This window comes from Oncorhynchus kisutch, linkage group LG3, assembly GCF_002021735.2.
Source record: "Oncorhynchus kisutch isolate 150728-3 linkage group LG3, Okis_V2, whole genome shotgun sequence".
In the NCBI taxonomy this organism is placed as follows: Eukaryota; Metazoa; Chordata; class Actinopteri; order Salmoniformes; family Salmonidae; genus Oncorhynchus; species Oncorhynchus kisutch.
The window spans coordinates 63796853-63810587 of NC_034176.2; the positions used below are offsets into that span (position 1 = coordinate 63796853).

The window sequence follows — 13735 nt, forward strand, 5'->3', positions numbered from 1 at the left end:
ACTATATCTGCCATAAGGCACTGTCATTAGTCAATACTTCTCCCTGTGCACGCCAAAGGCTCCAGTCAGACCTCATTATGGAGTATCGTATTCAGTTGAGCGGCGGGAGGGGGACTGGGGCTCCTCTGGGACCACACTAAGGACCACAGTTCACTCCAATGTACACTGAGTATAACAAACATTAGGAACACCTTCCTAATATTGAGTTGCAGAACAGCCTCAATTGGTCGGGACGTGGACTCCACAAGGTGTCGAAAACGTTCTACAGGGATGCTGGCCAATGTTGACTCCAATGCTTCCCACAGTTGTATCAAGTTGGCTGGATGTCCTTTGGGTGGTGGACCATTCTTGATACACAGGGGAAACTGTTGCCGCTCTTGACACAAACCGGTGCACCTGGCACCTACTAACATACCCCGTTCAAAGGCACTTAGAATCTTTTGTCTTGCCCATTCACACATACACAATCCATGTCTCAATCGTCTCAAGGCTTAAAAATCCTTCTTTAACCTGTCTCCTCCCCTTCTTCTACACTGATTGAGGTAGATTTAACCACTGACATCAATAAGGGATCATGGCTTTCACCTGGATTCATCTGGTCAGTCTGTCATGGAAAGGTGTTCTTAATGTTTTGTACACTCCCTGTGTACACTAGTAGTCTAAACTTCACTAAACCCACAGATCATCTACTATTCCCACTGTCTCTACACAGCTCAGATTGGAGTCATTTAAAATATGCACTAATATGCAATAGTCCACCCAGACCTTGTGTGGTGTGTGTCTGGTGTTGTGTGGTATGTGTCTGGTGTTGTGTAGTGTGTGTGTCTGGTGTAGTCTGTGTGGTCATGACTCAGTATGCTGTGTGCATGAGTACGTGTGGTGTCCTGCGTCGAGGTGTGTGCGTGCGTAGTCATTGAGGTACGTGTCTTGACTGAGTGTGGTGTGTGTCTGTACATTGCTGAGATGAGTGTTGTCTTGGCTGAGTGTGGTGTGTCTGTCCATTGCTGAGATGAGTGTTGTCTTGGCTGAGTGTGGTGTGTGTCTGTCCATTGCTGAGATGAGTGTTGTCTTGACTGAGTGTGGTGTGTGTCTGTCCATTGCTGAGATGAGTGTTGTCTTGACTGATTGCAGTGTGGGTATCCCCAGGGGGCGTCCTCCAGCCTGGTGGTGAAGTTTGCCGACACGGACAAGGAGCGGACCCTGCGTAGGATGCATCAGATGGCGGGCCAGCTCGGCATCTTCAGCCCCATGACCATCCAGTTTGGGGCCTATGGCGCCTACTCTCACGCTGTAAGTCTCGGCTCCACGGGGGAGGAGACGGTGAGCTTTTACACTCTGCGCATGCGAGTCACGGCTCCTCCTGATAGCTTGCCATACACACTCTGTCTATCTACGTTCACACCTGAAGTTAACAGCTCCTCAAGTTTGGAAACTGTAGAGTTTGCACTCACACTGTAACTAACAGCTCGCCCTGGCAGGTGAGAATCACCCACTCACACACAGTAAAGCAGTCTGTCTGTCTGTCTGTCTGTCTGTCTGTCTGTCTGTCTGTCTGTCTGTCTGTCTGTCTGTCTGTCTGTCTGTCTGTCTGTCTGTCTGTCTGTCTGTCTGTCTGTCTGTCTGTCTGTCTGTCTGTCTTCTGTCTGTCTGTCTGTCTGTCTGTCTGTCTGTCTGTCTGTCTGTCTGTCTGTCTGTCTGTCTGTCCGTCCGTCTGTCTGTCTGTCTGTCTGTCTGTCTGTCTGTCTGTCTGTCTGTCTGTCTGTCTGTCTGTCTGTCTGTCGGCCCTCTAGCTTCATCTCATTATATTGCGTTATCTGTTGTTTGTAATGAGCAGCAGCCCTGTAAAGCAGCAGTGCTGTTAAGTAGCAGGGCTCCGGGGCAACAGAGACCTGTCTATTCAACAACATGGCCAAGCAAACAGTGATGTGAAAGTAAACATGCCCCTCGTCCTGCGGCGATTTCACCCTGCCTCTCTCTCTCTCTCTCCCCGTCTCCCTTTCCCCCCTCTCACCGTCTCCCTCCCTCTCTCTTCCACTGCCTCCCTCTCCCTCCTCTTTCCCTCACTCCCCCCCCTTCCTCTCTCTCTCTCTTCAATGCCACAGCAGATGATGCAACAGCAAGCAGCGCTAATGGCGGCGACCCAGAACTCGTATCTGAACCCCATGGCAGCCATCGCTGCGGCACAAATGCAGCAAATGGCAGCTTTCAACGTCAACGGCCTGGTGGCTGCCCCAATGACACCCTCCTCAGGTACAAATACACAGTCAGGACTGGACTCCCGTCCTTCCCCAACCCTCCCTCCTATGTGCCTGTAATACTTCACTATATTCATTAGTGAGCCGTGTACAAGCCGTGCTAATGTCATGTATTCTACCCTGGCTGTTAGTACATTTCTTTAGACGTTATCAGGTTTCTTTTCATGTCTGTCTCTTTTAAAAGGGACAAAAAAACAGTCTGCCTTTTGGTAGTGCTGAAGTCTAGAAAAAAAATAGTGTGCCCTTTTGGTAGTGGTGAAGTTAGAGATGACATTGCCAGAGTGACAGAGGGCCCTAAAGTAAGATAAAGAAGACGTGTCGTGAGTGAGGCATGATGGGTTATGATGTATGACATCCCCCGGCCCTCATTGGCCGCCACAGTGGATGACCTCTCTCTTTTTCTCTGTCTCTCTCTCTCTCTCTCACTCTCTCTCTCTCTCTCTCTCTCTCTCTCTCTCTCTCTCTCTCTCTCTCTCTCTCTCTCTCTCTCTCTCTCTCTCTCTCTCTCTCTCTCTCTCTCTCTCTCCCAGTCTCTCTCCCTCCCTCCATCTCTCTCCCTCTTAATTCAAATTCAATTCATTTCAATTAAGTGAAATAGATAATAAACAAAAGTAAAATAAACAATACAAAATTACACTCACAAAAGTTCCAAAAGAATACAGACATTTCTAATGTCATATTTTGTCTATATACAGTGTTGTAACGATGTGCAAATAGTTAAAGTACAGAAGGGAAAATAAATCAACATAAATATGGGTTGTATTTACAATGGTGTTTGTTCTTCACTGGTTGCCCTTTTCTTCTGGCAACAGGTCACAAATCTTTCTGCTGTGATTGCACACTGTGGTATTTCACACAATAGATATGGGAGTTTATCAAAATTGGATTTGTTTTCGAATTCTTTGTGGGTCTGTGTAATCTGGGGGAAATATGTGTCTCTAATATGGTCCTATATTTGGCAGGACGTTAGGAAGTGGCACTCAGTTTCCATCTTATTTTGTGGGCAGTGTGCACAAAGTGTCACGATCGCTGTCTTGAAAATGACCGGACCAAGGTGCAGCGTGGAGAGCGTACATTTTCTCTTTATTTCTTTAAATGTCACCAACAAAACAATAAACAACAAAACTGAATGTGAAGCTTACTAGGGCTATACAGGCCACTAACAAAGACAACTACCCACAAATACAAAAGGAAAAAAAGGCTGCCTAAGTATGATTCCCAATCAGAGACAACGATAGACAGCTGTCCCTGATTGAGAACCATACCCGGCCAAAACATAGAAACAAGGAACATAGAGTTTCCCACCCGAGTCACACACTGACCAACCAAACATAGAGAATAAAAAGAGCTCTACGGTCAGGGCGTGACACAAAGCCTGTCTTCTCTTGAGAGCCAGGCGTGCCTTCAGTGGCCTTTCTCAGTAGCAAGCCTATGCTCACTGATTCTGTACATAGTCAAATCATTCCTTCATTTAGGGTCAGTCACAGTGGTCAGGTACCAAATAGTCTTCTAGTTTGCTCTGTTTTTTGTAAATTCTTTCCAATGTGTCAAGTAATTGTATTTTTGATTTCTCATGCTTTGGTTGGATCTAATTATGTTGCTGTCCTGAGGCTCTGTGGGGTCTGTTTGTGTTTGTGAACAGAGCCCCAGGACCAGCTTGCTTAGGGGGCACTTCTCCAGGTCCAGGTACATTGTTATGGAAGGTTTGGGAATCGCTTCCTTTTAGGTGGTTGTAGAATTTAACGACTCTTTTCTGGATTTTGATAATTAGCGGGTATCTGCCTAATTCTGCTCTGCATGCATTATTTGGTGTTTTACATTGTACACAGAGGATATTTTTGCAGAATTCTGCATGCAGTCTCAATTTGGTGTTTGTCCCATTTTGTGAATTCTTGGTTGGTGACAGACCTCACAACCATAAAGGGTAATGGGTTCTATAACTGAGTCAAGTATATATATATATATATATATATATATATATATATATATATATATATATATATATATATATATATATATATATTTACCCCCTTTTTCATGGTATTCAATTGGTATTAGTTACTGTCTTGTCTCATCGCTACAACTCCCTTACGGACTCGGGAGAGGCGAAGGTCGAGAGCCATGCGTCCTCCAAAACACAACCAAACCAAGCCGCACTGCTTCTTAACACAGTGCGCATCCAACCCAGAAGCCAGCCATACCAATGTGTCAGAGAAAACACGTACACCTGGCGACCTGGTCAACATGCACTGTTCCCAGCCCACCACAGGAGTCGCTAGTGCGCAATGAGACAAGGAGATCCCTGCCGGCCAAACCCTCCCTATTCCGGATGACGCTAGGCCAATTGTGCACCGCCCCATGGGCCTCCCGGTCGCGGCCGGCTGTGACAGAGCCTGGGCTCAAACCCAGAGTCTCTGGAGGTACAGCTAGCACATGCAGTGCCTTAGACCACTGCTCCACCCAGGAGGCCCATGTTAAGTATTTTTTGACAAATCCTAATTTGTATGTCCAATTTTGTGTTCCTTTTGATGGGATAGAAGGCCCTTCTTGCCTTGTCTCTCAGATCGTTCATAGCTTTGTGGAAGGTACCTGTGGCACTGATGTTTTGACCGAGGTATGTATCGTTTTTTGTGTGCCTTAGGGCAACGGTGTCTAGATGGAATTTGTATTCATAGTCCTGGCAACTGGACCTTTTTTGGAACACCATTATTTTTTGTCTTACTGAGATTTACTGTCAGGGCCCAGGTCTGACAGAATCTGTGCAGAAGATCTAGGTGCTGCTGTAGGCCCTCCTTGGTTGGGGACAGAAGAACCAGATCATCAGCAAATAGCAGACATTTGACTTCAGATTCTAGTAGGGTGAGGCCGACTGTTCTAGTGCTATAGCCAATTCCTTGATATATATGTTGAAGAGGGTGGGGCTTAAGCTGCATCCCTGTCTCATCCCACGGCCCTGTGGAAAGAAATGTGTGTGTCTTTTGCCAATTTTAACAGTACACTTGTTGCTTGTGTACATGGATTTTATAATGTGAATACGTGGTCTGTAAAAAGCCAATTTGACATTTTCTCAGTACATTGTTTTTGCTGAGGAAATGTATGAGTATGCTGTTAATTATAATGCAGAGGATTTTCCCAAGGTTGCTGTTGACACATATAACTTCGTACTACGTATAACTACGCAGTAGTTATTGGGGTCAAATTTGTCTCCACTTTTGTGAATTGGGGTGATCAGTCCTTGGTTCCAAATATTGGGGACGATGCCAGAGCTGAGGATGGAATTTTTGGATGGAGGATGGAGTTTTTGCTGTTTGTTCTTTGTTATAGAGCCAAAAAGATTGGAGAAGTGGTTTATCCATACATCTCTGTTTTGGATAGATAACTCTTTGTGTTGTTTCCAATTTTCCCAGGAGTGGTTAGTCTATGGATTCTTCAACTACATTGAGCTGATTTCTGACGTGCTGTTCCTTATTTTTCCGTAGTGTCTTTCTGTATTGTTTTAGTGATTCACCATAGGGAAGGCTCAGGTTTTATGGATCTCGATGTTTTTGGTTGGAAAGGTTTCTCCATTTCTTTCTTAGGTTTTTGCATTCTTCATCAAACATTTGTCATTGTTGTTCATTTTCTTAGGTTGTCTGCTTGAATATTTTAGATTTGATAGGGAAGCTGAGAGGTCAAATATACTGTTTAGGTTTTCTACTGCCAAGTTTACACCTTCACTATTACAGTGAAACATTTTGTCCAGGAAATTGTCTAGAAGGGATTGAATTTGTTGTTGCCTGATTGTTTTTTGGAAGATTTCCACACTACTTTCCTTCCTTCTATAGCATTTATTAATATTATTCAGTTCCTTTGGCTTTGATGCCTCATGATTGAACATAGCTCTGTTCAAGTAGTGTGACTTTGCTGTGATCTGATAGGGGTGTCTGTGGACTGACTGTGAACGCTCTGAGAGACTCTGGGTTGAGGTCAGTGATAAAGTAGTCTACAGTACTACTGCCAAGAGATGATCTATATGTGTACCTACCATAGAAGTCCCCTCGAAGCCTACCATTGCCTGCGTCTGACAGAGCTGCAGGCCTTGTGACCCATTTTTGTTGGTTATGTTGTCGTAGTTGTGTCTGTGGGGCATATGGGGGAGGGAATGCTGCCACCTCCAGGTAGGTGTTTGTCCCCCTGTGTGCTGAGAGTGTCAGGTTCTTGTCCATTTCTGGCATTTAGGTCGCCACAGACTAGTACATGTCCCTGGGCCTGGGAATGGTTGATCTCCGCCTCTAGGATGGAGAAGCTGTCATTGTTAAAGTATGTGGAATCTATTAGGGGGATATAGGTAGCACACGTGAAGACATTTTCTCTCTCTCTCTCTCTCTCTCTCTCTCTCTCTCTCTCTCTGTCTCTCTCTCTCTTTCTCTGTCTCTGTCTCTCTCTCTCTCTCTGTCTCTCTCTCTCTCTGTCTCTCTCTTTCTCTGTCTCTCTCTCTGTCTTTCTCTCTCTCTCTCTGTCTCTCTCTCTCTGTCTCTCTCTCCTTATCTCTCTCTGTCTCTCTCTCCTTATCTCTGTCTCTCCCTCTCACTCTCTCTCTGTCTCTCTGTCTCCCTCTCTCTCTCTCTCTCTGTCTCTCTGTCTCCCTCTCTCTCTCTCTCTCTCTGTCTCTCACGGGCCACTGTTTGTGTGTTACCGGGAACACGGCCAATCTTATGACTTTGAATGCAAAGTCCTTGACTATACAATATACAAGCAAAGATTTGTGGGAGATAATCCTGGACCTGAGTTTGACCTGTCTTCCTGGCCCTTGTCGTGAACAGCTTTGATGGCTCGACACTAAGTAGGCAGACTGGCCCAAGACAGGAGCTCCACGCGTCTCTCGAAATGAATTAAATAAAGTGGCTCAGTCCCCTCTGCATCCATCCGCCATCTGTAATCCACAAAGCCTACATACACCCAGGTAATGCCTTTCAAATTTAATCCTACATGACTTAAATGCCCTTCACCGGGATTAGGGAGAAGAATAATATTCCATCTGGCACAAGACGAGAGAGCATGGACAAGGTGACAAACCTGAAATGTGGCCAGAGGGAGAGGCTGAGGCCACTAACAGACAGAAAGGCCCCAGCCCCAGTGTCCAATTAGACGCTGGTCAGAGAGAGGCTGCAGACTGTGGAGTGTGAACCATGTCCACCACGGCCTGTGGTCCCAGTAATGAAACAGGGTTTCTCTATTTACAGGCACCAGCACGCCACCGGGTATCAATGCCACGGCCTTGCCCAGCCTAGCAGCGCCCATGGGGGTCAACGGGTTCGCATCCCTCCCGCCCCAGACCAACGGTCAGCCTAACAACGAGCCAATCTACACCAATGGGATCCACCCCTACCCAGGTGAGACAGCCAATGGGATTCACCTCTACTCAGGTGAGCCAATCTAACAGCAGTTTCATTCATTTGACTTGTAGCCTTTTCTTAACTAGGATAAAACCATTATATATTATATTTTTGTCGAGGGAGACCTGGCAATATAGTCTTAGGTTGACTGCCATACCGCAATCAGTATAGGAGTGTGACGGTGGTTGTGAGAGTCAATTATGAGTTTGAAGATGGTTTAAGAAAAGCAAGCTGAGCCTTCATGATGAGCGAGTCAATGCATCCATCAGTGCATTATGGTTAATATGATGAGCCTAAAAAGCTTCTTAATGCTGCATGCGCCTGATGATTCCTGAACACCTGACACATCATCATGCACTTGACTCCTTGATGCATTATGTAAGGCAGCTGCAGTGATAATGAACCACAAAGCAGTTTGTTTGGCATGTTGTTAATATTTGATGCAAACATCTGGGGGGCGAACAGGAATTTTGAAGAACTGTGAAATATGACAACTCGAATCCATGTGTGACTCCACCCTCTGTCTCGCTCTCCCTCTCTCCCTCTCTCCCTCTCTCCCTCTCTCCCTCTCTCCCTCTCTTATTTATTTCTCTCTCTCTCTCTCTCTCTCTCTCTCTGTTGCTCTCTCTTTCTCTCTGTCGCTCTCTCTTTCTCTCTGTCGCTCTCTCTCTCTCTCTGTCGCTCTCTCTTTCTCTCTGTCGCTCTCTCTTTCTCTCTGTCGCTCTCTCTTTCTCTCTGTCGCTCTCTCTTTCTCTCTGTCGCTCTCTCTTTCTCTCTGTCGCTCTCTCTTTCTCTCTGTCGCTCTCTCTTTCTATCTCTCTCTCTCTCTTTCTCTCTGTCGCTCTCTCTTTCTCTCTGTCGCTCTCTCTTTCTCTCTGTCGCTCTCTCTTTCTATCTCTCTCTCTCTCTTTCTCTCTGTCGCTCTCTCTCTCTCTCTGTCGCTCTCTCTTTCTCTCTGTCGCTCTCTCTTTCTCTCTGTCGCTCTCTCTTTCTCTCTGTCGCTCTCTTTCTCTCTGTGGCTCTCTCTTTCTCTCTGTCGCTCTCTCTTTCTCTCTGTCGCTCTCTCTTTCTCTCTGTCGCTCTCTCTCTCTCTCTGTCGCTCTCTCTTTCTCTCTGTCGCTCTCTCTTTCTCTCTGTCGCTCTCTCTTTCTCTCTGTCGCTCTCTCTCTCTGTCGCTCTCTCTTTCTCTCTGTTGCTCTCTCTTTCTCTCTGTCGCTCTCTCTTTCTCTCTGTCGCTCTCTCTCTCTCTCTGTCGCTCTCTCTTTCTCTCTGTCGCTCTCTCTCTCTCTCTGTCGCTCTCTCTTTCTCTCTGTCGCTCTCTCTTTCTATCTCTCTCTCTCTCTTTCTCTCTGTCGCTCTCTCTTTCTCTCTGTCGCTCTCTCTTTCTCTCTGTCGCTCTCTCTTTCTCTCTGTCGCTCTCTCTCTCTCTCTGTCGCTCTCTCTCTCTGTCGCTCTCTCTTTCTCTCTGTCGCTCTCTCTTTCTATCTCTCTCTCTCTCTTTCTCTCTGTCGCTCTCTCTTTCTCTCTGTCGCTCTCTCTTTCTCTCTGTCGCTCTCTCTTTCTCTCTGTCGCTCTCTCTTGCTATCTCTCTCTCTCTCTTTCTCTCTCTGCAGCACAGAGTCCTACAGTGACTGACCCTCTCCAGCAGGCTTACGCCGGTGTGCAGCACTACGCAGGTGACCTCCCTCTCCTCACTCCTCCCCTCCCACTATGGCTGCTAAAGATAGCCCAGAGGACTGGACAATTTTCTCCAGGATTAGGAAACTTTACATTAGGATTTGAACAGATTTCCAGTGGACTTGATTATACACCCATACAAAAACCTTAATTCCAAAAGTAACCTGAGAACTGTGTTCCGGACACCCCTCTACATGATTATGATATAGATAGACAGACACTAAGACCTCTCCTATCCTAACCATCTATCAGGATAGGAATAGACTCTCATTCCTGTATTGTTAGTGTCCCTGTTTAGACAATGCATTCCCTTTGTGTAGTGATCCACAATGAAAATTAGCCCGGGCTCCAAGTCATAATGCAATTTATTTTTTCAGTGTCTGAAGGATGTGAACAATAGAATCATGATTTAAGTCGTCGCAAATGGAGATGTGACATCCCACTCTGGCTCTTCTCCTTCTCTTTGCAACAGCAGCCTACCCTGCCGCATACGCACCAATCAGTCAAGCGTTCCCCCAGCAACCCACCATCATCCCCCAGCAACAGAGAGAAGGTAAGAGCTAGCGGGAGCGACCACCCAAGAAAAAAGGTGATAATTACCATGTTATATTCTAATGTACGGCTGCGTTGAATTAGCCAGGGAGAGGAAACACTGGGCTGGAAAATGGGAGAAAGGGGAGCTTCATTTAAAGGAGTTTAACATTAACAGGCAGCAAGATGGAAAAGTTACTCTGTCATTATTCAAAAACTGGACTAATTCAAACTCGCAGTGTTCGACTGGTTAATCAGTCCATTACAATGTGTTTAAGTGGTTATAAATATTCATTAGATGAATTAGCTGCATGCAAAATCATTTATTAACATTCCTAGTTTAGTGTTAGTACCACAGCATTAAATGTAATAAAGCATAGGATATGCTGTAACTGTAAATCACTCTTCCTGACACTGTTTGTCAGATATAATTATTCATTTATGTTATTGTACAGAATGTGATGGTTATGAATATGATTATTAGTCAACGTGGAACATCTGAAATTACTCTAAGTGCTCTAACATTGCATAAGAGGAATAATTGTATTGCAGTATGTTTTGCCAAGCATTGTGGTCTACCTGCCCCCATCCTTGAGTTAAAGGAAGCTTGCATTAGGGTTATGTGACTGCTATACTTAAGCCAAAGAGTTGCTCCTCCTCCTGACAGTGTGTCAGCCCCACTGGCCTGTCTCTGACTCAGATCTGAATCCTTCCCTCTCTGGCTTGGCTGTTGGCTGGTCTCCCAGTCTGCCTACCACAGTCTGCAGCCTACAGGAGACTGCAGACGCAGCAGCCCCCATTTCATGAGACACACCTAAACTAACAAACAGGCAGAATAAAGCCACAAGCTCAGACTGTAAAACCACAGCTCTCTATCATACTGTGTGTGTCCTCTATCTGGGCCAGGGAGAGTCAGTCAGCAGCAGCCTCTTATCAGCCTTCTCACCAGCCACAGGCTCATCTCGTCATGCTATCATCCCCGAGCAATGAGACAGGGAACAATCCATGCAGCCGCTAGCACAGCCCACCAAGCAGCCCACATCTCTCTCTCTCTCTCTCTCTCTCTCTCTCTCTCTCTCTCTCTCTCTCTCTCTCTCTCTCTCTCTCTCTCTCTCTCTCTCTCTCTCTCTTTCTCTCTCCAGTCTATTCCTCTCCTCATCAGAAGGCCATGTACAGTATGTGGCATCTGGGTGTGTGTGGAGACTGAAGCGAGATTGGGAGCCAGTCAGTCCTATCCTACAGTCAGCTAGTAATTGGGGCAGACACTGGGCTTATGTCATCATACATGCTCTGCCTGTCCTTCTATTTCCCCATGTAACCTCTATAGTTTGTTGTTGTTATTTCCCACCAGGGCCGGAAGGCTGCAACCTGTTTATTTACCATCTGCCCCAGGAGTTTGGAGACGCAGAATTAATGCAAATGTTCCTGCCTTTCGGCAACGTCATCTCCGCCAAAGTCTTCGTGGACCGGGCGACCAATCAAAGCAAGTGTTTTGGTGAGTCAGTGTGTCAAAGCCGTCATCTCTGCTGAGAAAAAAAGAATCGGATGAGAAGTCAACTGTGATGTTTGGCAATCTTCTCATGTGCCACTTTGGATTCTGCATTTAGTTGTATTTTCCTTTATTCCCTGTGTCTATCCTAATCTAGTTGCAATGAACATTTTAAAAGTGGCGTTACATGCGAGTGAGCAGAGAGGAGAGGGTGATGAGGGGGATGTGTGCTTCGCTTCTATAGTTCAACTCATCAGCAGATGCTTTTGAGACACTGGGAGTGGGTGAGAGTGGAGGAGGGGCGATTTGTTTCTAACTACCTCCAGTTTAAGCCCACAGCTCCCCAAGTTCAAGTACATGCCTATTACCATGTAATTAGACATGCAGTATAGGGGAATATAGTCACCATAAGTTCTTCTGGCTATTAGCGTTTCACCTTCAACAAACATACTATAAAACTATGGTTCCCCAGCCTCCATAGATAGCCCCTAAAGACCCAGACTCCCAGCCTCCTATCCAACACCTTCCTCCCACACAGCCTGTAGGGATGAGACTGGGTGGTGGTGGAGGATGTTCAGGTGGACTGTGTGATCTTCAGGAGATAATAATAGATCTGTTTGAGCCCTAGACAGCAGCACCCACGAGATGAGGAGCTGGACTACAGAAACGGACCATTGGCCTCCTATATGGGCTGTCTAGGATGAGAAAAGCATGTCTATAACTACTCTACGAGGAAGGACAAAGAGGCTGTGACCTCACACATCTCACCATTATTTTCCCATGCAGCTATTAATTAAGATCTTGGCTGAAAAACAATCATTTAACCTCTCATTTTTTCTCCTTCCTTTTTATAGTCTGAGCCCTGGGGCTCTTGTGAGAGACATTAACAAATTAGACAGAAGATGCTATGCATTATGTGAACTAAATCATTACTCTCCTGCAGCAACAGGGGAAGCAATTTGATCCCTCTTCAGTTCAAAATGGGAGATGAATTCTTCCGATGCACATTGGATGCAACACACGCATACACACAATGCATGTGCACAGACGTGTGTGTGTGTGTGTGTGTGTGTGTGTGTGTCACATGCCTTGTGATTCTCAGTGATTGACAATAGGCAATGAGCCAATGTCATCATTATGGAATCCAGGGTAGTCATTGACTTACTGAGATGAGGCAAAGTCACAGTTTAAAAAGTGACATAGTCAATGTAAAAAAGAGTGTTCCAAACACAACATTCCAAACACATTAACATTAAGACCGTTTCCATGGCAATGGAGCTTACATTCACATCCTCTCTGGTAATTGTTAGCTGTTGGTGTTAATTATCAGCGTCAGAAAATCAGATGTGCAGCTGAAGAAGATGGTGGATCCGTCACTGAACGACCAGCTGACCCAAATGACTAGTGTTGAGTAAAAGCACAGCGAGATCTTAAAAGACTGGCTGTTTCGAGGTCTTAGTCTGGGGTCTGTTGGGATACACTGTTATTTGAATCCTCCATGTTTAGTTACTCAATATTGACATTTAAGGATGATCAAAACTCACCTCTCTAAGTGGTATTAGTGGAGCAAAAATGGATTTTAGAAGGTCCTCTGAAAGCACTGCATACACACTCGCAGACTAACACTTACCATTGAAATAGATGATCCTCTGTTTTTAGAACAGCAAGCAGCACTCTATTGTTGTGGTTGGCTTAAAGCGGGAGCAGTCCCCTTCACAACGTCCGTCAGCATCTAGCTGTGTAGATCCCTACAGCTTAGACACTAAGTCACCGCACCAGGAGTCATGCAGAGCTGTAGAACGGTGAGGCTGTGGCCTTTGTCAGTACTCCACTCTCACCTGCAAATCAAAATCTTGTCCATAATACCCGACAATGATGTTACAGAGGAATGAAGAGCTGCGAGGGAACATGAAATGATGATTCATACATGACAGTATTCAATCTCCTCTCATAAAGGCTGTTTGGGGTGTTTTACATTGTGCTGTGCAATGAATGTGTCCCAGTCAAGTGCTGCTAGTCCTTTTGAAGCGTACAGTGCTGTATAAAACATCCTAATAAACCTGGCAGCTGACTGATTTACATGGTGTAAAGGGGGCCAGGATTTACCACGCTTCTAGTCTGCTCTTTTCTTTGTCCTCTCTTTCTCCACCATCTTCTTCTTCCCCCTTTTCCCCTTCCTGACAATCACCTTTTGGGGTTGGGATGTAAACGCAAGGTTGAGATTGATGAGAGCAGGATGTGAGGGGGATCGCTGCTGTCTGACAGGCCCTTTCCTGCTCAGTTTGTTTAAAGGGTTTGTAAAAGCAGGAGCCTTATCTCTCCCCACCTGACAAAAGCCTGCCCTCTCCCTCAAAATTAAACTGGACCCATGGCAACGTGATCAAATCAGCTGGAAGGCGGAAAATTCA

The 13735-nt window shown here is 45.8% G+C and overlaps 1 protein-coding gene across 15 annotated transcripts in view; it reads left to right on the forward strand.

The window, feature by feature from the left end:
* The window catches only part of celf6 (CUGBP Elav-like family member 6), a 176013-nt gene that overhangs the window by 143400 nt on the left and 18878 nt on the right, over window positions 1–13735 (forward strand). For 2 of the 15 annotated variants that reach the window (XM_031810490.1, XM_031810495.1), the window contains exons 6-11: window positions 1132–1320; window positions 2103–2250; window positions 7478–7660; window positions 9244–9306; window positions 9780–9860; window positions 11190–11333. In XM_031810490.1, coding sequence (XP_031666350.1) covers window positions 1132–1320; window positions 2103–2250; window positions 7478–7660; window positions 9244–9306; window positions 9780–9860; window positions 11190–11333 — 808 coding nt within the window. The remainder of the gene's footprint in view (window positions 1–1131; window positions 1321–2102; window positions 2251–7477; window positions 7661–9243; window positions 9307–9779; window positions 9861–11189; window positions 11334–13735) is intronic. The other 13 variants (XM_031810536.1, XM_031810551.1, XM_031810546.1 and 10 more) reach the window with 11 other exon arrangements.